This window comes from Haemaphysalis longicornis, unplaced genomic scaffold, assembly GCF_048455015.1.
Source record: "Haemaphysalis longicornis isolate Haplotype H1 unplaced genomic scaffold, Haemaphysalis longicornis Haplotype H1 scaffold_1, whole genome shotgun sequence".
Classification (NCBI taxonomy): Eukaryota; Metazoa; Arthropoda; class Arachnida; order Ixodida; family Ixodidae; genus Haemaphysalis; species Haemaphysalis longicornis.
In genome coordinates, this window is record NW_027526203.1 from 274,761,897 (window position 1) to 274,785,267 (window position 23,371).

The window sequence follows — 23,371 nt, forward strand, 5'->3', positions numbered from 1 at the left end:
AGCGAAAGCAGTGAAAAATTACGCCCACCTCCCCTCGCGGGAACCCTGGTGTGATGCGACGCTGAGGGGGGTTCAAGCGCAAGCAGAGAGCAACCGTCGACCGAAAGGCCGCCGGAGAGCGGCACACCAGTTATATGCGCAGCGTGCCCGAAGGAGAGGAGACCGCGGAGAGAGAGAGTACTGCACATGCGCAGCACCGCGCGCAGCGCCGCCCACCGGCGGAGTGAGAGCGCGCTGGGCCGCACACGCTCTCACCTGGGCACGCGCCGGCGCCAGTGCGTCTGCCGCGGCTATGACGCAACACAATCCAACACAATCCACTTTAATCCAATCCAATCCAAGCCAATCCAATCCAATCCAATCCAATCGAATCCAATCCCATGCCCCTCGCGAGAGAGTGTTCGCTATCGGAGAGGAGAGCGGGAGAGTGGCTGGGGATAACAACGGACGCACGCGGACAACAACGGACGCACGCAGGAAGGACAGGGCCGCCGACAAGAGATGCTCTGAGCGTCGCATCTAAAATGCGTCACGCCCTAGTCGCCCTCCTTGGAACGCGCTGCCCTGGACCGGTTACGCCACCGAAATAATCAGTAAATAGCATGAATTGCATTTTTAAATGCAGAGCATTTATTTAACTCGCACTGTCACCCGTCGTCCCTCGGCGTTGTCCGCAGCCAGCCGGCGAGGCGCAGGTCCGCACCCCTCCCCCTACAATATAAAAAAAAATAATAGTTATCGGCGCCTGGCTTCGATCCCACGACCCTGCGGGCGGAACGCAAGGTACACGGTGCTCTTCCCACTGCGCCACAAAGCCGACACAGAATCAAAGGCTACGAACGCGCCTTATATCCTTGACTCATTCAAACTACGTCAAGAAGCTGCTGATACAACGCATTCACTACCTGTGGGCGGAACGCGAGGTACATGGTGCTCTTCCCACTGCGCCACAAAACCGACACACAATGAAAGGCTACGAACGCGCCTTATATCCTTGACTCATTCAAACTACGTCAAGAAGCTGCTGATACAACGCATTCACTACCACCAACGCCCCAAACACTAAACGTTAACGCAATACACCCACCCCCTATGCGACGCATTTACTCACTCGTGTCCCCCTCGCGGGGAGATGGGCCCAATTTTTTTAAAGCGCTTGAACTCCGCCTCGAAATATTATCATTACGTTACGTGGGCGTCGCTAGAGCTCGTGTTTCCCGTGTTCCGCTCAATCTTGGTCCTTCTGGAATAGCACCCCAGGGAGAACGGTGAGCGAGCGGTCGAGCAAACGCGTAGCAGCGTAACCGCTTCGAGGTGTTCTGCCGGCTGAATATCGCGAGTAATGTTTTCAGCAGTGATGCGAACTTTAAAATATTTAGTGAAGTATCGTACGTGCACAATGGGTGGTGTATCAAGCCAAATTCGGTTTATTAGCATAACAATGCAAGGCAAAAGACGATTTCACACACTGGCTGCGGTATCGGGACATCACACAGATCCAGGGCAGTACTGGTACATGGATCGCTGCAGCAGCTTCGGTAGATGCAGTTGTTTCACTTCCTTTGGTGTGGCTCATTGCCTGGGCATCGCGGCACGGAGGGTGAGGTGAGCCTGTAAAGGAGCTGCAAGCTTCCTTTTTCCCGCAATAGCGTATTGTATACTGGAAAGCGGGTGCGAAGGCCTTGGCAAAATCATAGCTGGTAACATGTAACTCCGTGTCCTGGCAGGGCATCCCGAGTGCAAGCAGCCGGTGAAAGCGCACAACGTTCGTAGTAATGCCGCTGCTCCCGAAACTTTCGGTGGCACCAGTAGGGGCCGGTAAATGCCTGCCAACGTTTTATGGACCCTCAGCAGCGGGTGCATGCGGCGCGGCTCTTCGCAGCGGCACGCATCTCCGCGTCTCGCCTCACACCGGTAGCGCAGCAGGGTACTCAGCATCTGAGAGTTGCTGAAGTAGATGGCAGCGTACAGTGGGCGCATGAGGCAGCGAGCCGGGCCCAGGTGGATGCAGGGCCACTTAGCCGGGTTGCCCATATTACGGTAGAAGCGCGGAGTACTTGCCGTAGTGGCGAGGAACAGTACCGCTTCTAAAGGGGACGTGAACGAGGGGTTGCAGGTATTTGGCGGCACGAGAGGATTGCAGAGCACGTCCTTAGTGACGTCATCGCCCTTGGCCGCGGTGATCCTGCACAGCTTGCTCACGCAAGCGGCGCAAGACAGAACCAGGTCGAGGCGGCGTTGCAGGCTGATGTTCCCCACCTGCATGTTTACGGTGCACGTCAGATAAGGCCGTCGGGGCCTTCGTGAGGCGTCGAGGCAGCTTGTCTGCCGTCGGCTTCTGGTAGAGCGAGAGGAATGTCCTCAGATGTTCCTGGCAAACATGGCCCCTGAATATGGTGCCGGTGGGGCACTTGCGGAACCGGTGGGGTTGCGAAAAGGGCGGCCAGTCTCTCTCAGATGACCCTGCAGCCGAAGTGACGCCCATCTAGTTTCTCAGGGCGACCAGCGTGGTCATTCTGTTCTGCCTGCCGCCCGAAGGAAACTCGGCGAAATCACCTTCGTTCGCGGATGACATGGTCGCTGTGTCGGATGCACTGCTGAGACCAGGGTGCGGAGAGCCGACGTCGTCAGATATGCAACTTGCGGCGAAACCTTTGACGTGGCTGGAAAGCTCGGCGCTGCATACGTGTTCTCTCCGCGCTTGCTGCTGGGGTGGCCACGAGCGCATTGATGCTGATGGTGATGCGCTCGACGTGTTACAGTGTCTACTGGATCGTCGATTTCGCATCCAATAATTAATAAAAGATGATCCTACGCCCCAGCGTTGAGTTACTAAACTTGTGTTTAGCAACTGAACTGAGACCCTAAGTCCATTGTGGCGGGAAAATACTAAATACTAATCAGTATACGGATGCAAATATTTCCGCGTGAAAGGAAGACGACGAAGACGAACCACGATGATCTTCGTAGGCGGGTTTTTCCTGGCCAATCTCCGTAAGCGGCTATGAGTCATGTTTCTAGGAACACTACTCCCATATGGGACTAGTACGCCAATATAGTATCTGCGCTGTTGTCACAGAACAGATATAGTTTGCTCTAATCACATCGTGGACCTCGTCATTCGCCAAATTTGATATTTTATCAGGGTGATTTGCTCTTCTAGAGGGTTGTGGTGAAGCCCACAAGCGGCGATTTTTAGGAGCGCAACATTTTAACGGCGAAGCTGTTTGGGCAATCGTAATTTTTCCTGTCCGCAGTTAAAAATACCAAGAAAATGCCGAGCGCGTCCACTTGAGCGCGTGCCTCGTGGCGACCGCTCCGCAGTTTAAAAAAAAACAAGAAAATGCATAACACTCGTGTGTGCGAGCCTCGCAGTGACCGCTTAGCGTCCCCGGCCCACGTTTGTCAAGCCAAGCATACCCACTTAGGGCAACTGTCCAATATTGGCCAAAAAAATCTCCAGTGTTCGCCGTAATCGCGGCAGTACTTCCTCGGAATGAGAGACACGTCATAGCGTACGCCCCTAAGCGTACGCTATGCGTACGCTTAGCGTACAGTGATTATCCCTTCAAAAAAAAAAAATGAAGGAAGCTCACACTTATAGCAACAATGACAGAGTAAAGGTCGTTGCAACAGGGAAGAAGAAGCAAATCGGCTGCAATCGTGGATTTAAACCGTCATGATGTTCGTGAAGGTTGCATACAGCTTCGCTACCTTAAACTCTTATGCGTTAGTGTGAGCTTATTTCTCTTTTGCAGGTATCCATTCTCTCCACGGGCTAGTAACACGCTGTCAGTAACACTCGTAGGGTATAGCGGGCTGTATATCTACTACACGATTACGAGCTATTTGGTTTGGCGAGTGTTACAAATTTCCGGCACAGATTAGTTCAACATCGTCTTTAACACAACCCGCTTGTTTTTAGCAAACAGTGCAAAAGGCCGTTGTCACACCGCCAATGTCCGGACGGTTTTCAAACAGGTGCGTGCGTGCGAGCGTGCGTGCGTGCGAGCGAGCGGGCGTGCGTGCGAGCGTGCGTGCGTGTGTGTGTGTTTGGGGGGGTGGGGGTGGAGGCGGGGCGTTGTAGGAACACATAAGAGCGAGTATCCATCTTCTGAGTGTGCACCGGTGTCACTGGGAGGAGGGAAACGGTAGCTCACAAAAGAAGAGTTAAAACTTTAGAGGGGAGATAAGTTAGTAAAAAGTAAAATAAACCCAATGTATATTTCAGAATCTAAGCAAAGTAAACTAATCATTTGACCAGACGCAGCGACAGTCGCCACCGCAATCCTCACGCCCTGCTACACAAAAAGTTTGGAAAGGAGCGCCGCCCCTCTCCCACCGTTCTACGAACCATATGTACGCTTTCTTAGACGCTGATATGTGCCATGCTTCGAAATAAGTGGCCGCTTATACAGACATAAATAACAAAGACATTCCTATGAGCACCCGCTTTAAAATTACAGATATAGAAGTAAACAGACACATGGGTCAAGATAAATCTACTCTAAATCAGGCGCATCCCCTTCGAGACTGCGGGTGCCGCGATCGCCACTATAAATTTAACTGCAATTTCCAGTTGCACTGATCTGCGGGTATTTATTAGCAGCGGTATTTACTTGTCTGTCATCACTACCGACAATGAAGTGCTATACGTGTGCCAGTGAAGTGACTCCTAACGTGCATTACCTCGTTTGTAAGGGCGATAATCTTAAGCCGATCCACAAAGACCATCGGCTCCGGTGTTGTTGGAGTCCTATAGGAAGATTGCATATAGGGCAGGGAACCGCCGCCAAAAAAGACCGTTAGCTCGCTATGGAGTTCTGCCTGCGAGGCTTCCATTGTGAGCCACACTTATCCCCTCAATAACTTACCTTTCCTATCTAGGATCCCAGTTAATATATTACCATTAAGCTACTACTAGTGAGTAAGTGAGTGTGAGAGGGAAAGAGGTTCCCAGCCTGCTCCACATATGTACCGCAGGGAGTTACTACTAGTAATCGCTCTTTCATTACAAGGGGAGGGAGTTTAATAAAGTGTTTCACTCACTCATATGACTTCTCCCTATGCCTTGACGCCTCTTCACTGCTTTCAGTCTGCCTCGATCCATTCCTTACAGCATGCTCAATCCTCTCCATATTATACTTCCGTATATCAGCTGTCTTACGCTTATCAACTTCGAAAGCTCCGCTAGTTCTATTCTGTCAGCTGTGGTGGAGACCGTCATGCTTTGCGTGTCCTAATTAATTTTTTTCGTCTCCTGGCCATTCGAGCTGGCAGCTGCAGCTAGACATGGCATCCCGGAGTAGAGACGCCACCCACCATGGATGACCGACAACCATCCAGCGCTCTGTTCTTTCTATTCAATGGGAGCAATAAACGTTTTCCTCCTCCTCCTGGGAAAGTTTACAAGTATCCTGTCTAGCGATCTTACCTCCTACTTCTATTGCACACTCCGTGATAATGCGTGGAAGATTGTCGCTCGCTTCCTGTGTCGTAAACTCTGCTTTTTCGGTTAGAGCTGAATATCGGTTCTGCAGCGCGATCCTGAATTTTTCAACTTTCCGTCTTACTTTTAGCTAATTGATCGCCTTCGTTCGTAGTAGCTTGTTACGGTTCCTCCTCCAATCTAGCCTATTTCGAAACCTTACCATCATGTGGTCACTACATCTCACCCTTCCGAGCACTTCCACATCCTGCATGACGCCAGGGTCATCGTAAATTATGAATTATATTTCATTTTTAAGCCCCATTCTGGCTCCCCTACGTCCACTTCCGGCGCTCCCGTTTACGGGAGAAGGTATTCATTATGCGCAGATTATTCCGTTCTGCGAACTCTACTAATAAGTCCCCTCTGTTATTCCTACAACCCAGACCATAGTTCCCAACAGCCTTGTCTCAAGCCTCCTTCTTCCCTACTTTAGCATTTAAGTCTCCCATAACTACGCTGTACTGTGTCTTTCCTTTAGCCGTTGCCGATTCCACATCTTCATAGAAGCGTTCAACTAGCTGGTCATCATGGCTGGATTGTAGGCGCGTAACCCTGTACCACCTTGAATTTGTATCTCTTAATAAGCCTAATTACAAGACCGGATACCCTTTAGTTAAGCCTATAGTATTCGTCTATGTTGCCAGCTAATCTTTTATTGACTAGAAATTCCACTCCCAGTTCTCTTCGGTCGACTAGACAACGGCAATATAGGACGTGTCCGTTTTTCAGCACTGCAAAGGCTTCACCTGTCCTTCTAATCTCACTCAGCCATATTACAGGGTGAAGCCGTGGCGTAGAGGTAGAGCATCCGCCTCGCGTGCAGGAAGACCTTGGTTTGATTCCCGGTGCCGTGCAATTCCCACCGAAAAAAAAAACAACAAAAAAGTTCGGGTATTGATTGCAGGAGGAGGCATGGGGTGCGGCCTGATCCCGTCGGCCATTGCCGGTAACGCGCTCCCTCACCAGAGCAGGGTTGGCCTCCCTGGTGTAGTAATGGCCACACCCTCCTATGACTGCGCCAATTATACATAAAATATGCGTCACCAAAATTTCGGGAGCTGAAAAAATTTGCTGGTCCTTTCCCTTACAAGAGTAAAATGGCTCATGATTTTTTAAGTTGTCGGCACACAGATATAAGGGGCCAGCCACTGCTCACAACGGCGTATTTTCACTTAATCATTTGCGTAATGCTAGCGCAACGATAAATTAAAACGTATACGTGTAAGCAAGCGCCCAGTGCGTGGAAAAATTGGTGAGCGGTCAAGAAAACGGGGCAGTGTAACCGCTTTGAGGCGCTTCTGCGGGCTGAACATCGCGGGGAATGTTTTCGGCTGTGGTACGAACAGTAAGATGTCTGGTGAGATATCGTACGTGCAGAATGCGTGGTGTATCAAACGAACACTTTATTAGCATGAAAAGATAAAAAAGCATACCCCACAGTTGCTGCGGTGTGGGGTCCTCACACACATCCAGGACCGTACTGGTACAAAATGTATCGCTGCAGCAGCTTCGGCAGAGGCAGCTGTTCTACTTCCATTGGCATGGCACGGCGCCTGGCCAGTGCAGCACGGATGTTGAGCCTGCAAAGGTGCTGCAAGCTCCCTTTCTCGCGCAGCAGCATCTCGTACTCGTAAGGCGGTGACAAGGCCTTGACGAAAGCGCAGCAGGTATCCAGCAGCTCCGCGTGATGGCAAGGCATCACGAGGGCGGCCAGCTGGTGGCAGCGCACAACGTAAGGGGCTCTGCTCCCGGAACTGCAGGAGGCACCGGCAGGTGTCCCGTAGATGGCTGACAATATATTATAGACCCTCAGCAGAGGGTGCATGTGGTGGGGCTCTACGCAGCAACAGGTGTCTCCGGGTCTCACCTCGGCCCCGTAGTGCAGCAGGGTACTCAGCATCTGCCCGTTGTTGAAGTAGATGGCGGCGTACAGTGGGCGCATGACACAGCGACACAGGCCCAGCCGGACGCAGGGCCACTCTGCCGGGTTTCCCATATCGTGGCAGAAGCCAGGAAGACTTGCCGTAGTTGCGCGGAACAGCACCAGTTCGAAAGGGGACCTGAAGGCAACGTTGCCCATATCTGGCGGCAACTTGCAGAGCGCGTCCTGAATGAGAACATCGGTTTTGGCCGCGGTGATCATGAACATTTTGCTCATGCAGGCGGCGCAAGAGAGAATCAGGTCGAGGCTTCGCTCTATGATGATGTCGTTACCGTCCTGGATGTTTCTGGCGCAGGTCATGAAGACCGTCAGCGCCGTTGTGAGGCGTAGACGCAGCCTCTTCGCCATGGGGTTCGGTTTGAGCGAGAGGAAAGATCTCAGGTCTTCCTGGCAGACATGGGTGCTCAAGATGGTGTGGGTAGGGTTCGTACGAAGCCGGCGTGGTCGGGTAGAGGGCGGGGAATCTCTCTCAGGTGATCCTGCAGACGAACTCGAGCCCGCCTCGTTTGGCAGAGCGACCGGCAAAAGCATCCCGTTCTGGCTGCCACCCAAAGAAAACTCGGCGACGTCATCTTCGCTGTCGGATGACATAGTCGGTGTGAGAGCTACACAGGGGAGTCTAGGAAGGCCGAGAGTCGAAGTCGTCAGAGCTATGCAACTTGCGACGAAGCCTCTGACGTGACTGGAAAGCTGAACGCTACGAGTTCTGCCCGCGCTTGCTGCAGGGGTTGGCACGAGCACACTGATGTTGACGATGATGCCCTCGGTGTGTTACGATGTCAATAGCTTCGTCGGTTTCGCTTCCTACAATTAATAAAAAATGATCGTGCGCTATAGCGTTGTTACTAAACTCTACAAACGCCTACTTACATTAATTCATACTCTCGTTTATGTTTCCAGAAAAATATAGTGCCGACTGCAATGCCACTAGAAGGTCGATTTATTCCAGACAGTTTAGGATTTCCCAATTACTTGGAACCAAGAAAGCTACAACACCTCATTAGAGTCCGGGAGAAAGCCCTGTCCAGCTCGGACCCTGTACAGCAGTAGCGTTACTTAGTATGGCCAAGCCTGGCCTAATAACTTATGGGGTCCTGGAATTTGGATCCCACCCTTGATCTATCCCTCTTTCCTCTCCCCCATTTATGAAATAAAGCTTACTACTACTACTATTACTACTAGTAGTACTGCTACTACTACTACTACTACTGCTACTACTATCAATCAAAATCATCTGCGTAAATAAAAATACAAAATACTAAACCGTAATGGCGCAAACGCTCGATAGTAAAACAAAGACGAACCACGGTGATCTTGGAGAGCGCCTTTTTCCTGGCCATTTCCCCTAGGTGGCTATAAATCATTTTTCTGGCACCATCACCCTGTATTAGGCTTTCGCCTCGAAGACTGTAGGGTGCTTTCTGAAGTAGTGTGCTTTCTAGTGTGGCCTTTAAAAGCCGTACGATCAGCTCCATAACATCAAGACCGATTTGCTGTTACTACACCAGCCGGCTTTATACTGACTAAAACTCGCCTTCTGAAGGCAGGACAACACCAGGAGCAGGATTTATGCAGAACCGCAGCTGCCGCGCCGGGGTGCCAGGCGCAGAAACGAGAGCCGGCAATCACGAAGCAAATATTCACAGACGTTGCAATGGAATTTGACGCGCTCAGCGGCTGAACTCTATCAAAGTTCTATGGAACCGTGCCAGAGCCCAGGATTTCAGAAAACGCAAAAAAAAAGTACATCGTTCACGAGCTGGACTTCGCTATGGGGTCATCCACAGACGGTCAACCTGCCGCAAGTAGCCACCAAGACTGTCAAATCCCGAGTTCGCCATCCACATGATATTGGTGATCCAAGCTCTTCGAAACGCGATCATCGCAACCACTCCCCATAAGCACTGCGAAGCGTTCAGCCAAACTCGGAGCCTACACGCGCTCTCTCCACTCGCTCATTCTCTGCTTTTCCAACGCGTGCTCTGCTGATAGATAGACGCGGCTCTCCGGAGTGATGCCAAAAATTTTGCAACCTGACCCAGGTATTTCTCACGCAATAATAGAGTTGAAACTCGGTGAAGTAACGTAGGAGCTGCACCATACACCGAGACATTGCCCGTAACCGTTGAAATACATGGGTTCAATCCACTACAGGACAACTGCCTCACGTTGTCGCTTTTGCAGGACCCATACATGATGCCTACATTTGGCATGCTCGAAAGCTCCCCCTCTGCGCTCATGCACGGAGTTTCCTCTTACATTGGCACATTCTACCTATGTACTCGTTGCAACCATGCATATATTGACCCTCCACACAATGCTGCTCGCTTTGCGGCGACCAGAGACACAGACGGGACAACTGTTTTAACCCAGATGCGACCATGTGTAGGCAATGTCATGAACTAGACCACGCATTTACCCCCAAGTGCGACCTGTGCATGCAGGTTAGGCCTCCTTACGCGAAGAAAACAAACTTAGCAACAAGCTTTGCTCTCCACTGCCGTCATTGCACCTTCCGTCTGCGACTATCCAGGACGCCACAAAACCACCAGGTCCAGCCTCAGCCGCAAGTTCGCACCTCTCGCGCCACATTAGGAATGCCAGAGGGCCTGTTATAGCTCCCGCGAGGAGCTTTCTGTGAGAGCTATATACAGGAACTGCATGAATGCCTGGAGGTCCTGCATAAGCATCCCCACAGTTGTGCATCTGCATTCCACGAGCCGCCACGTCGCCAATTCCACCGTGACAGGAAAGCCCGCTTTCAGTGCTGCGCAGTGCATACCGAACTCTTTTTCCAGTTGTGCGCAGGTCACCGGCTGCGCTATCCCACGCAGCGGCCGGCGCAGCGGGAAGCACACTCACGGGCCGGCTTCGCCCGCTGCTGCAACCGGCGCGGCTCCGACATGCGTATCAGAAGGCTTTCCCGCATGACTCTGGAACTCAATTGTGGCGGGTGGACGCGCAACTCCGCTCCCTTAGGGGAGCTATATACAGGAAAATTAAAGCGGAGAGCTGGGGGAGTTGGTTAATGGCCAATGCACTGATACTTCTAGCGAACTTTAACACTGGACGAGGAAGGAAAGAAAAGACGAAACACACGCTAGACTTCTACTTCGTTTATGCCAAAAGTGTCAAGAAAACGCCCATATATGTACACGAATCGAGAACAGATAAAAAAAAACACATTAGTCCATGAAAATGAAGCGCTGCAGTGTTAGCACTCGCTCTTATGACTATTTACACTGAAGCACAAACAATACCTGACCCCATTACAAGACATGCTTTGTACCGACACGTGTGCACACCAGTCACCGATTACGTATAGTCATGAGATACCCCTTCTCTCTCCAAAAAGTTTATTTCTTTGGCTGAAGCTGAAAGGGCCAAAAATGGTGCACTGACGCAGTTCTCGCCCTCCTTGTTTATCACAAAAGCCTCGAAGACTTCCCTATCACTTTGAGAACAACGTCTAAACAAGATGCTCGTGTGCATGAATTTCGGCGTGCACCCGTACGTATACGGCAATGGTCAGTAAGGTGGCCAGCGAACATTTTCGCACTCAGAGCTTCGCGGTGGTCTCTGAACCTATCATTGAGGCACCTGTCGGTTTGAACGATGTAGCACCATTTGCACGCACGAAGGATTCGGTAAACCCCACCAGTCGCGCACTCCACAAACATTTTTGCTTGTTTTGCGACACAGCGTGGATCATTGCGTGGTTCATTGACCTTCCGCACCATCTTCGAAGCTTCTCAGGAGCCGAGAATACAACCTACACGCCACACGTAACCACCGACCTTCTTCAGGCGATGGAACACTGGTGCACGGATATGGCACAACCACCACAGGGATTTTCTCCCTCTGGGCATCCAAACCTGGCGCTTTGGCGCTCTTCACTTCCACCAAAAGGCTCTCCGCCACAGAAGCCACCATTTCTGGTGGATAGCTTACCGTTTACAATCTTTCAGGTTGCTGCGGCAAGCTTGCCTGCATTTTGTGCGGGCAGAACCTAGTGAGCGCTGCCCTCATAGCACTCTTCGCTACGCCCCGCTTCACGAGCTTCCAATGGGCCGACTGGTAAGGAAGATGCCCTTTTGGATACGAGGAGCATACTGCCAACATGGCTGACGATCACGAAGGAGCAGGCGCACGTCCAAAAACTGCAGAACACCCGATTCCGGCATCACGCGTGTGAACTTAAGACCCTCTGCCCACTCAGCGAAAATGAGGAGCCCATCCGCAACAATCTTTCCCGGTCATCGGGCCGAACGTGCTCCATGACAACAAGGAAATTTTCCACATAGGAGAGCTGAACAACCGAATTGTCTTTGAGGCGACAAGATATCTGTCGGTCGCATTTTGCCAGGGCAGGGGCAATGCATGCGCCGATGCATACGTGATAACAGCGAGTGCAGAGATTGCGGCGTTTCATTTTCACTGACTGATGTGTTTTTTTTTTGTTTATCTGTTCTCGATTTATGTACATATATGCGTGTTTTCTTGTTCCCTTTTGGCATAAACCAAGTTGAAGTCTAGCGTGTGTTTCGTCTTTTATTTTCTTCTTCGTCCAGGGTTAAAGTAAGCTAGCTGTGTTAGTTCAGTAATTATATATAGGGACTCTAGGAATGCCCGCGAGTTACTGCCATCTGGGAGCTGGAGTTTAAAATACACGCGCAGTTGATCAAAAATGTTGACGGCGGCCGCCTCGTTTCAAGTCATTGCGCTAATAATATCAGCTTTCCCCACTGGATTTACAACACATACGCACTAGCAGTAATTTGGCAGGGTCGGCTATCGCGTTCCCCCGCATCAATAGATCTTTTGACTGCGCTTGTATGCAAGCATACCCAGATTTCTCGCTCAAAATTCCGACCTCTCAGGAACCTAGCAAAACCACTTCACGAAAGTGATATCTGGCATAAAGCAAGGCGTCAACGTGAACATCAAAATACTAAAAGAAGATTCCAGGATTCTGAATCTTTTGTGTGTAATTCTATGTCAAATCTTACTCCCCATGCATTTCTATGGGACAGTTTACATGGCTCAGTAACCTAGTCGCGCAATGTGCGAGACTTGAAACTGCGCACAAAGTAAGTTCTCTCCCCCAATGTTAGCTGCGCAAAATAACTTTACATTTCGATGAAGAACTACGGAGTAGTCGCTGTTGAAAGGACTGCCATGAGCGGGAAAGCTGCACATGGCCTAACATTTCAACAAGATCCAAATTGAAACAAAATCTATCACATGGACAAAGTCATCGCATGTTATAGCGCTTGCTAGCTGAGGTTTCTGTGTTTTGAAAAGCGCAGGCATGACCAGCAAAGTTCACGTATACTTTTTGTTTAATTTGCACGTCCCTGTCTCCGTGTTTGTTTTAGAAAAGCGCTCAGGCAAGCGTCCCCAACCTCCATTCGTCATGCATTCACGATTCGTGGTCACAAATCGTATACTGCGAGGAAGAGTATGCGCGCCGATACGTGTTTTCAGGCTCTTGGCATTTTCTCCGTTGATAACCTGCTGCTGCGGCTGCTGCGAGTGGTACAGTAAAAGCTCGTTAATTCTAACTGGAAGGGGCCGCCAGCTCAGTTCGAAATAATGGAAGTTCAAACTAACGAAAGCGAAGCACAAAAGCCGCACATTGCGATTGTTTAGCAGTAAAGCGTGTCAGCAATTGAATGCTTGAAGAAGTTCGCGAGTGAAGCCTGCCTTTTATGCGCGAATTCGACAGCTGGCACTTTTTTCTCTATCGAGTGAATGTAGCAGGAGGACTTCCCTTCGCTTTCTTTAAACTTGAAGAAGAGACGGATGGCATTCCATCCTGTCGCTGCTTCCGAGCGATGGCCGCACTGGTGCTTCTTCCGCCACCTTCTTGTGGTCACTGGGAGCGACAGGTGCTAGTCTTCTGACCTCAGAAATTGTGCCACCTGTCAGCACGCCCAACACACTGAACTCGCGTCCACATCTACGTAAACTTCGTAAAAACTACGTAAACGTAAACATAAACTTCCGCTATGGTGGCTTTAGATTGCATTTACGCGATTTAGCTTCTCTCGCTGTTTCTCTATTCTTTCCGGAGGCGACGCAGCCTCGTGTGTAGGCAGCGGGGCCGTCTGTGTGGCCGTGCGCCAGGCTCCAAGCTGCCGGCGCGGTAGCGCGTACTTCGAATTATGCGTGGCGGAGGCCACTCGGGTTCGGATTAACGGGCTTTTCAATACATATGCTTCTGGAGACATGGCCGGACCAAATCGTACAGTTCCAATAATTTTTTAATTCGAATTATTGAAGTTTGAATTGACAAGCTCGTTAATTCGAACCGCAACAGGAAGCCGTCTCACTTCGAAATAATTAAAGTTCGAACTAATGAAAGTGAGGACTAACAACACTACACTGCGATTGGGAAGCAGTAGGGCACGTCAATACTTGGATGCTTGAATACGTACGTAGTTGCAGACTGTAACTTTTACCCTTGAAGGAGAGAGCCAGTACTTTTTGCTCTACCCAAGGAATGTTGCTGAAGCCTTCTCTTCGCCCTCTCCAAGACTGAAGTACAGATGGTCAGCAGCTAACCTGGCGATGGCTTCCGGGAGGACGGCCACAACGGTGCTTCGTTGTCCTTATCGTCGTCACTGGCAGCGACAGGTGCAACGCTTTCGACCTAACAAATGGTGTCCTCACCTGTCATCGCACTACACACCACTGCACTTGCGTACACGTCAAGGCGCTCTGCAAAGGAGACGTCTTCCAAAACCTCACTGCATGGCTGTTTTACCCAGTTTTACCATCTCTCTCCGTTTGTCCGTACGCGTTCTGTGGTCGATTTAGCCTCGTGCGTAGGGAGCGGGCGCGTTTCTTGTGCGTGTACCAGGCGCCAAGGCGCTGGATCGGAGGCGCGCAGTTCGCACTATCCATGGCGGAGACTACTCGCGTTCGAATTAATCGGCTTGTTCATACATAGGCTCACGTGGAGCTTTGACGGATCAAATAGTACCGGTCCAATTATCCATAAATAGACAGCAGATCAACAGAATGTCGTCCAACTAGGCTGATCACCTTCACCTTCTTAGCATCCCCCGTAATTTTCGAAACATTTTCGGGGTTAGTTCTTTTAATGTCCTGTCACAAGCTTCCCGTGTAGTAACACGGATCGCGAGTAACTGAGACGAAAGATGGACAGCCTTCGCCCTCATCTCATCAGGAGTTGTGCAGGCGGTGGGGAGACGGCATCCGGTTACGACAGACGCCACCGCAACCCCGATATTCACGGCAGAAAGACTACCTCGTTCAGCCAGGCACAGCGGTTTTGCTGTTTCACTTGCCTACCGATATACCGCCGTTAGCAAACCACGTTGGTAAACGAACATCCTGAATTTTCAATGGATACCCGACAAAAGCATGCTCTTGCGCGCTGATTTTATGTTCCCAATGTGGTAACATTTCTCATCAGAATATGGCTGGCTTAATTTACCCGAAAACACATTTTAAAATGATAACAAAAACCAAGAAAAATGTCGTAAGGCTTTCTCAAGTAGCTGATATTATTTGTAAATAGTGATCGTGGTGGAGGATAAAAATCCAGTTATTCAGGCAGGACGCGAACAATCATAAGAAATAGGAGTTAAATTATATTAAACGCGTATTAAGGACTCGTACACCATCAATGGCGGAATGAAAAGAAAATTAAGTAGCGAATGCAATTCAACGTGATTTGCCAAAATTTGCTCATTAAAATTTTTATTGCGCCTTTCAGAATTAAACTAGAATTCCAAAATTGAAGCTAGTCAACATTTATGACTTCAACAGTTCTATGGTATATGCATGTTATTTAAGACACACTATTACCTATATTCACGCAAAATAGATTGAATTACAGCATATATCTCGCGCATCAACCAAATTCGATTAATTGGTGCTGATGTTTAGATGCTACATACGCTTTTAATAAGCCCTATTACATAAGAACATGCTGTCGAAATTTGAAACGAGTTTCTTCTAGAGTAATTCACAACTTAAATCCACTCACTTTTCCGCATCCTTGAGCTTCCCTTGCTTTTCTAGCTCTGAAGCTTGTTCAGTGTACATGCTTGTCACATCATCTGGCTGGAGGTGAAGCTTGGCGAGCTGCATGAACGAGAAGAAGAAATTAGACTGCTCAAAGCAAATCCATGCCCTTCCCGTTAAGAACTGCCAGAAAGAGGAAACTTACACCCCAGTACATCGCTTTTGATATCGCTCACCTGCCTTTGAAGGCAGAAAGCGGCAGAAATGAAGGCCGAAAGTGGCGCTAGGTAGTTATTAGTACTTGAATACATTTTACTTGCGAAAAAATACAAGGGCAAAAAAGAAGCACACAGGACGTCGCTAGACGAGTGTCCTGTGTGCATATTTCTTCATCCTCCTCTTTTTTTCGCTAGTGAAGTGAATTCAACTTCCATAAGCCTTGCCAGATTGAAGGCTTTGCACCTCGCTGCCCAAAATGACACTACAATCAATTTTTTCTGCATATGCTCTGCTTGTCGATCGGTGCGTTCTCCGCCATAGATCACGAGAACGGCATCCGCCGCAGTTTACGATCATCCATTTTTGCTGCGTGTCGGTGAGACGGACAAGTGCGAACAAATTACGAGGAGTCTGTCTCATAAAATTACGTTGAATGGGTGGTAAGGGGACGAAAAGGCCATCGGGGTGAGCATTTCGGAACGGTAACATGAGTAAGAATTAATCCAAAATGGACTAGGTCGTCCTCAAAGTATAATTTCATAAACCTGCAGTCGCGGACAAGGGCCTCCACAACCCCAAGCCCACCTTGAGTGCCTTCTCCCATTTGCCGGCCGTGTTGTACATTTCTATGGCATCCTTTATTTTGCCAGCCTCCACGTAGAAATGCTCGGCCATCTGAAAAAAAGAACGGTCGAATTTTAAGGCAGCCAACAGACGCCCCGATAGTCAAGAGATAGCGAGAAATCTAAGACTCCCATTGGACAGCGCAATAGCGCAGATAGTGCTGGAACGAACTAGCCACAAAACCAACAAACTTGGATAAGGCAGGGCTGCCCCTTGTCGCCTCTGCTCTTTGTCATTTGTCTCGGCCCGCTGCTCCGCCGTATTGATGCAAACACCGCCGTCCGCGGCTTCCCGTTGTCAGGCATAGGCAAAGTCAAAGCGGGTTTCGTAGACTGTGTGATGGTTGTTCAAGTACTTGGTGTGGTTTTCCATTCCTCGGGTTAAGTGGCGCGTAGTACGTGGAAGCGCCTCCTCGAAACAGCGGAGCAGTAACTCCGCAGTTGCTGCAAAGTTCAGGATTTCTCTCGCAGAGCGAACCTATATAATTAGGCATTACATCTTGGCGGCGCTTTTTTATGTAGCACGCGTAGCAAAGCCGCCGCGCCATTTCACACGCTAACTCGTCACGAAGTTTGGGGATTTCTTTTGGGCGGGCAAGACGGTGTCGCGTGCGCTGTTGAGACTGCCCAAGTCAATGGGTGGTTTCAGTCGCCTTGCTTGCAAACCATGTGTAGCGGGCTGGCCATTCGACCTTGTGTTCAACCTTGACGCACAGTGTTCGACCTTGTAGACTCAATGAAGTACCCAGGGAGTGCGCTGTTTCAGTGCTTTCTGGGAACTTCCCGCTCAATGTTTTATGACGAACGCATTGCCGGTCCGTCTGCCGAGCAGTCGCCGTCATTTTATGCATACGTTGTGAAAACACTGAGAAACGTCCAGTCTACCTTGCCAAGCCTAAGTTTTAGAGAAAGTAGGACAAGCCAATTGTGCGAAAAATTAGCAATAAACCAGTTAGACAACCAACAGATAGCAAGATCACGCGGCATCCGTTGGCATCAGCTGACTTCGGTAGCACTTCCGGCTGATGTTCGGGATTTCGGATGGTTACGTGGCTGGGAAGTTATCCCGACGTGATTCGGCGTTGTGAGTTCCTCATGGTGCCTGCATGCACTGTGGTCACACTAAAACATCAGAACATGCCTTGTTTCAGTGTCATGTAGAGGCAACATTTTGGACTGTGTTAAGCAGGTTGTTTGGTCTCGCACTTCGAATGAGTACACGTTCAAATATCGTGTTGGGGAACTTCCTGATGTGGGCTGGTACTTTTGTATTGTGGCTAAATCGTGGTGAAGCGTGTCTTCGCGCCCGACCTCAACCGGCGATGTTCCCACTGCTGTGGCGTGTAGGTCGACCCTTATACGTCCCGTAGGGTACGAGTTGGCAGCTCTAGGCGAAGACGCCTTAATGTTGCAATGATACACGCGGTTTATAGTGGTCAGGAACAATATCGTGAGCATATATGCCGCATTGAGTTTCAGCAAATTTTTGAACTCTTTCTTTGAACACCTGTGAAATTTATGCGGATTGATTTTTCAGCAGCTTGCTTCCCCACCTCAGAGATTTGTTGTGTGTGTGTTGAATGCCCGAACTATTCGGAAACTCGTTATTTTTTGTTTTTTGTTTTAGGGCAGCGCTCTCACCAATAGTCGTTGCGCCCTGATATGTGGTTTGTAATAAATTCTCTTTTCCTGCACTCTTGCTCAATATACTCCAGAGCTGGAGGCCTTTTTTCGTTAGCAGTGCTTATGAAGAAAAAAGGTTCCTTGGGGTGCTTGGTGTTCACGGAGCGCTTCAACGGCAGTAGAAGAAAACGAACCACGCCTCCGAGAAATCCTCACTATCAAAGTAAAGTTCTGGACTCAGTCGTGCATCGGTGAGGAACAAGAGGCACGTGATCGTCGAAGTAAGACGCACTGAACACGGTGGAGCCGCAGAAGGAATGCACAAGGAGCCACATGTCTGCTATAAGGAATGTGCAGTTTGTTGGGACAGATATCTCGCTACTACAAAAACAGAAGTTGACTTTTAAGGGATAAGGCGGTCGAGTGCATAAAATTAAAAAATGCACCACCTGACCGAAAAAGTGGTAAAGCAGGTAAAGCAGCAAGCATGAAATTAGCAAGCTGTGCGGAGTCGTATTTATTCCTGGCCAATGTTGCGAGTATCGGCATGCCATGAGCTGGTGCCGAGAAGTTTCCTTCTTACACACCAGATGACACCCTCAATATGTCTGGCAACTGACCGACCTTTACAAACTTTCTTCCCTCGTCTCCCACATACGTATGTGCCTTAAGGGGGCACGGGACATCGGAAGCTGTTAGGTGGTGCACTGGACATGATGGTGACGGCAAGCACATTTTTTTCCTTTCCAAACAGAACTACTCGGTGCTAAATTTATGCGGCAACTCTAGTTTCAGCATTCGTTCACGCAACTGCGCCAATAGGTAGGGCGTCATCGCAGCATCCATTTTTCTTACCTTTTCCTGACCGCGCCTTGCCCACTTCGCATACCGTGAAGACGACGTTTGACGTGCAACATCGTGCAGTTATGGCGCAAGGTATTCGTACTGGGAACTCTTACGTGCAAAGTCGGTCGCAAAGCGGGTCGCCGCCCCCATTGTGGCTCCGCGCGGCCATCTCACCTCGAGCTCCCCGGCTGAGTGGAAGTGCTGGGCGAGCTTGGCCTGGTACGGACTCAGCTCTGGCGTGTCGTCGATCACCTCGATGATCTGAACCGCTTTCTTCCACTGCCGAGCGTTGATCGCCGCTTCCAGCGCCTTCAACGTCTTACTGCGTGGTCGCGTTGATTAGAGCGCCTCAGGCACTATTTCGGCATGGCGCAGCCAGTGGGCATAGAGTGGCCCCATGCTCCCCAGCTTCGCGCTAGCGGCGCCAGTGTAAACTTGAGCATCTTATGGCACGTTGTTACAAACACGACCGCATAATAATTTAAGCACCGAACTGAAAATGATGTTAAAGGCCGCTGCTGGGCGCGATTATCGACTCGTCAACTTTACTCAGATTGCTTTTACAGCACAGCTGTATAGGCTGTGGTTCCATGCATTTTACTCGTCCGTCGACAGAAACGCACTCGCTCTCTGCTTGAGGAAGAAGGCACCGTGAGACAGCCCTGGCTCCCTCGATTCTTCCTGACCGTAGACCTTCACGGGTCCGCATCATGTTTCAAACGGCCTATGATTTCGATGGTGACCGGGCAGTTATACCAGACACGGGGTGTTCGTTTTGCTCGCGTAAGAAGCTCAGTACTTGGACTGGGGTGCGGTACACGCCGCACCCCAATTCAAAGAAATGCTTCCTAGAAATTGATTGATTGATTGATTGATTGATTGATTGATTGATTGATTGATTGATTGATTGATTGATTGATTGATTGATTGATTGATTGATTGATTGATTGATTGATTGATTGATTGATTGATTGATTATAGGGTGTAACGCGCTGACGCAACGCAGGCGATGAGGCGTGCCGTAGTGGAGGGCTCCGGATTAATTTCGACCACTTGGGGATCTTTAACGTGCGCCGAAATCTTGTACACACGGTCGTTTTTGCTTTTCGCCTCCATCAGAAAAGCGGCCGCCGCGGCCGGGAATCGAACCCGCGTCCTCGTGCTCAGCAGCACAACGCCTTAGCCACTGAGCCACCGCGGCGGGTTGCTTCCTAGAAAGCATTTCCTCCATTTCTGCTAATCAACTAACATGATGCAGTGGTTGGAGTTCGGACAGACATAGGGTAGGGTTCTGTGCATTTTTGTTCCGCTTGAGAAAAAACTCCTCGTTGCACAGCCAGTTTTTTTCGCGAATGCTTAGCAGGAAAGAGACGTAGCTCTTGTTTGTCAAAGCTTTTCCAAAAGCCGTTATATCACGTTTGGCTGCTAAGGCGACTGCATGACTACGGTGCATTTCGTTTACTTTTCATATTTAGGTACTTCACAGTGAAGTTGAAAATATTTAGGGATTTACCGTCTGCTCTCAATACATGGGCTTCTACGGGAGGTAAGCGGTCAGCCTCATTTTTATCTGCCAGAATAAAACCCTAATGCTTCCAAGTTTCATTGAGTAATCACAAAGCCATAATCACTACCATTATCAAATGGTGAGAAAAATAAATACACGTCAATTGTCTAACCATGTGTGGAAGGTGAATTTATACAGCTTCGCTAGTCATCCACCTTCCCAGAGTGAAATGACTGAGTCCTTTTTTTTTTAATTTGGTTCGTCTCTGTCTTTTGTGCTTTGCATGTCTTACGTGATTAAACAACATAATCTGACGCAAAAAAAAAAACGTGGTGCGAAAAAATAAATATAAGAAGCTGGCATTCTATTTCTGGCATTTGGCCCCCTGCATTGTGGGCACCGCTACGACACACAATGTACACGGTTCAGCCTTTTAGAGGGGGCAGATATTTCCGTCTGTGCCCGATTTGCGCACAAAAATGGGAAATAATATTTAGACATCGACACTTCCATTTAGGTGTGCTTGTAGTCATTGCATAAGCATCCTGAAACCTACAGGTGGCAAAGCCGTTTCCACACTAACGAGTTTTGTTTAACTAGTAAGTGCTTCCTAGAAAATCGCGCGGAATGTTGTCTAGCTAGGTTGTACAAGTTGTTTAATCTAATAGCATTTTTTTCTTTCGAAATTCAAGGGGGGGGGGGGTAAACTAGCACAAACGAACTCATACAAAACAATGATTGATGAAGGAGGGTACAACAGCCATAGAGACACGGGAATTTCAGATCCTCTTACCGTCCCCAGTTCAAGATCAGACTGCGGTTTACAGTACGAGAGTAAAGTTCTTTTGCCAGAAAGACAATGGCCCTGTCATCTAGCCATATTTTCTGCCAGTCATACATTGAAAACAAAACTGTTTCTCTCAGTTGAACCTTTTCTGTAACTGGCATAAAGAAAGCCGTAGAAGGCTATGCTCCGCGTTGCAAACATAATCTAGGGGGAAAAGGTTTATTGAAAGGAGAAGAGGTTGGCCTGTAACACGAATACTAAGCCGGCTGGGCAAGGGTTTCGGTTCAAACTCCACTTCAGACGGGACAGGAAAGGCCGGATATTATATTTAATTCGAACCCGCCAATATTTCTGCGCACGAGAAATGCGAGAAATCTATAACGATGATTTGAACCAATGAGCGGTAAATCAAAAACTTGCTGAGGCTATGCGAGATTTTCGCCCTGTGTTCTATACGTAGGATAAGAAAAAACAATCAGGGAAAATCGCACAGGTGACTGCTCTCTTCGGTTCAGTAACAAATTACATATCCATTGTCAAGGAAGACTTTGTTAGAATCTTGATGAGGTATAGTTGGCGACTTATTTCTTACAAAGATTTGGTGCAAAATAACTAGGATTCAATTAAACCACGTATAAACAGATCAAAACTACTTCTACCCAACCGTTGTAATGAATGCTTTATTGCCATACCGCACTGGCTCATTAAACTGGACGCCGTCATTTTAAGAGCGGTAGAGGCCGCTCTGAGCTAGTTTTCAACAAGTTCAGTAGAGCGCCTCACCGTAAATTTAGAACAAGCTCCTGCGCGTTCATTAAGCGAGATTGATTAGTCGTGCAAAAAAAAAGACTGTAAAGAAAATTTTAGAGTTTCTCTTAGCAACCAGGAAATCAGCCGGTGTCTATTTTATTTGCCTTCGTGGTATAAAGGGTTTTTTTTTTTTTTTCGAGAAGAGGGCCGAAGATGTGGACCTTTTTTACTTAATTAGCAAACGACCAGTTCGAAGCGGCACTTCGTACGGCTGTGCATGTTTACTTTGCTTTCTTCGCGTTTTCGTCCGCTTTTATACAACCTGGAAGGTCATGCCCGGTTCTTTTGAACCTTATTTGTGAGCCGTTAGTGTACGCAGTCACAACGCCACTCGTTTACAAGGCGGTCCACACGCTTCAGTACAACCCACCCTGCTTCGATGAAGTGGTTGATAGCCGCGTCCAGCTGCCGCTGTCCAACCAGGTAGTCGCCCCATTCTTCCTCCAACGCGACCACGTCCCCGGGGTTCTGCTGCCGGGACAGTTCCACGGCTGCAAGAGAACGGCCGCTTGCTCGCTTTCAAAGGCTGCTCGCTGCGCCCTTTTTTTTTTTTTTTTTCGCATCCCCTGCTGTGGCTTTCCGGCGAGAAGCTCACAGGACGCGACATTAGCACGCACGAGGAAAAAAGTGACGCCCGCACAGCCACGTGCCGCGCTGCCTGCACATAACGGCTGAGCGGAACCTTCTGGCCCCTCATTTATTTTGTTTTTTATAACACGCCATTGAGATAAAACGCCAAGCAACAGGTTTTGCCAAACAACAGAGAAATGTTGTAAATCCAGAAGACGCGACAGGTGCATGCTCAGGAAGAGCCTTACAAGTGAGCAGGCACTTTGAGCAACGCACTTGGCCAGCCATGCAACGCTGAATGAACATGGGGTCAGATGTGGAGCGGACGCCCGACAGTTTGCGTGCTTACCAGCAGCTCACAATAAAAAATTAAGCAATGCCATGTAATGGGCTGTACATCCTTGTCGGTTCAGCTTCAAGCGATGTAAAAAAAAAGCGGTAGCATGCGCGCAACGTCCTCTACTATATTGTACCGCCCGACTATTCCGATCCATCGCTAAGCGTTGTCTCGCAGCTTCACAGGCAGACTATTAGCGGAGCATTACAAATATAGAGCACCGAATTATACTCCTACATTACATATATGCGCGTAGACCCAGGAAATATTTATGCGACGTAGAAAATTCTTAACGGGTAATTCTTAATAATGAAGCTCAAATGTTCCTGTGCGGAAAGGGGGTAGAATTTTTAAACATCTCGTGAGTACATGTCCAGATAAACCACTTTAAAAAGAACTATAGACAGTTGCACGCAAAACTATGAATTTCTCTGCGGTAATCATATAGGAGCTAGGAGGACGAATCCACAAAACTCTGTGATTTTTTTATAAATTCCTTTTGAACTGTATGGTGAAATCACACGTGTGTGCTGTTAACACGTTTATGTCAGGTGACACCCCGATCTTCCATGCCCTTCAGGAGAAGGAGATAAGACCGCGCATTCACAAATTGACGGC

General features: G+C 49.0%; 1 protein-coding gene across 1 annotated transcript in view; it reads right to left on the bottom strand.

Annotated features, from left to right (window-relative positions):
• Oseg2 (intraflagellar transport protein Oseg2) overlaps nucleotides 1–23,371 on the bottom strand; it is a 127,341-nt gene that overhangs the window by 43,075 nt on the left and 60,895 nt on the right. The window contains exons 22-25 of the mRNA XM_077678143.1: nucleotides 22,217–22,337; nucleotides 18,917–19,064; nucleotides 16,236–16,325; nucleotides 15,454–15,551 (exon numbers count right to left, since the gene is read on the bottom strand). Of these exons, the coding sequence (XP_077534269.1) occupies nucleotides 15,454–15,551; nucleotides 16,236–16,325; nucleotides 18,917–19,064; nucleotides 22,217–22,337 (457 nt within the window). The remainder of the gene's footprint in view (nucleotides 1–15,453; nucleotides 15,552–16,235; nucleotides 16,326–18,916; nucleotides 19,065–22,216; nucleotides 22,338–23,371) is intronic.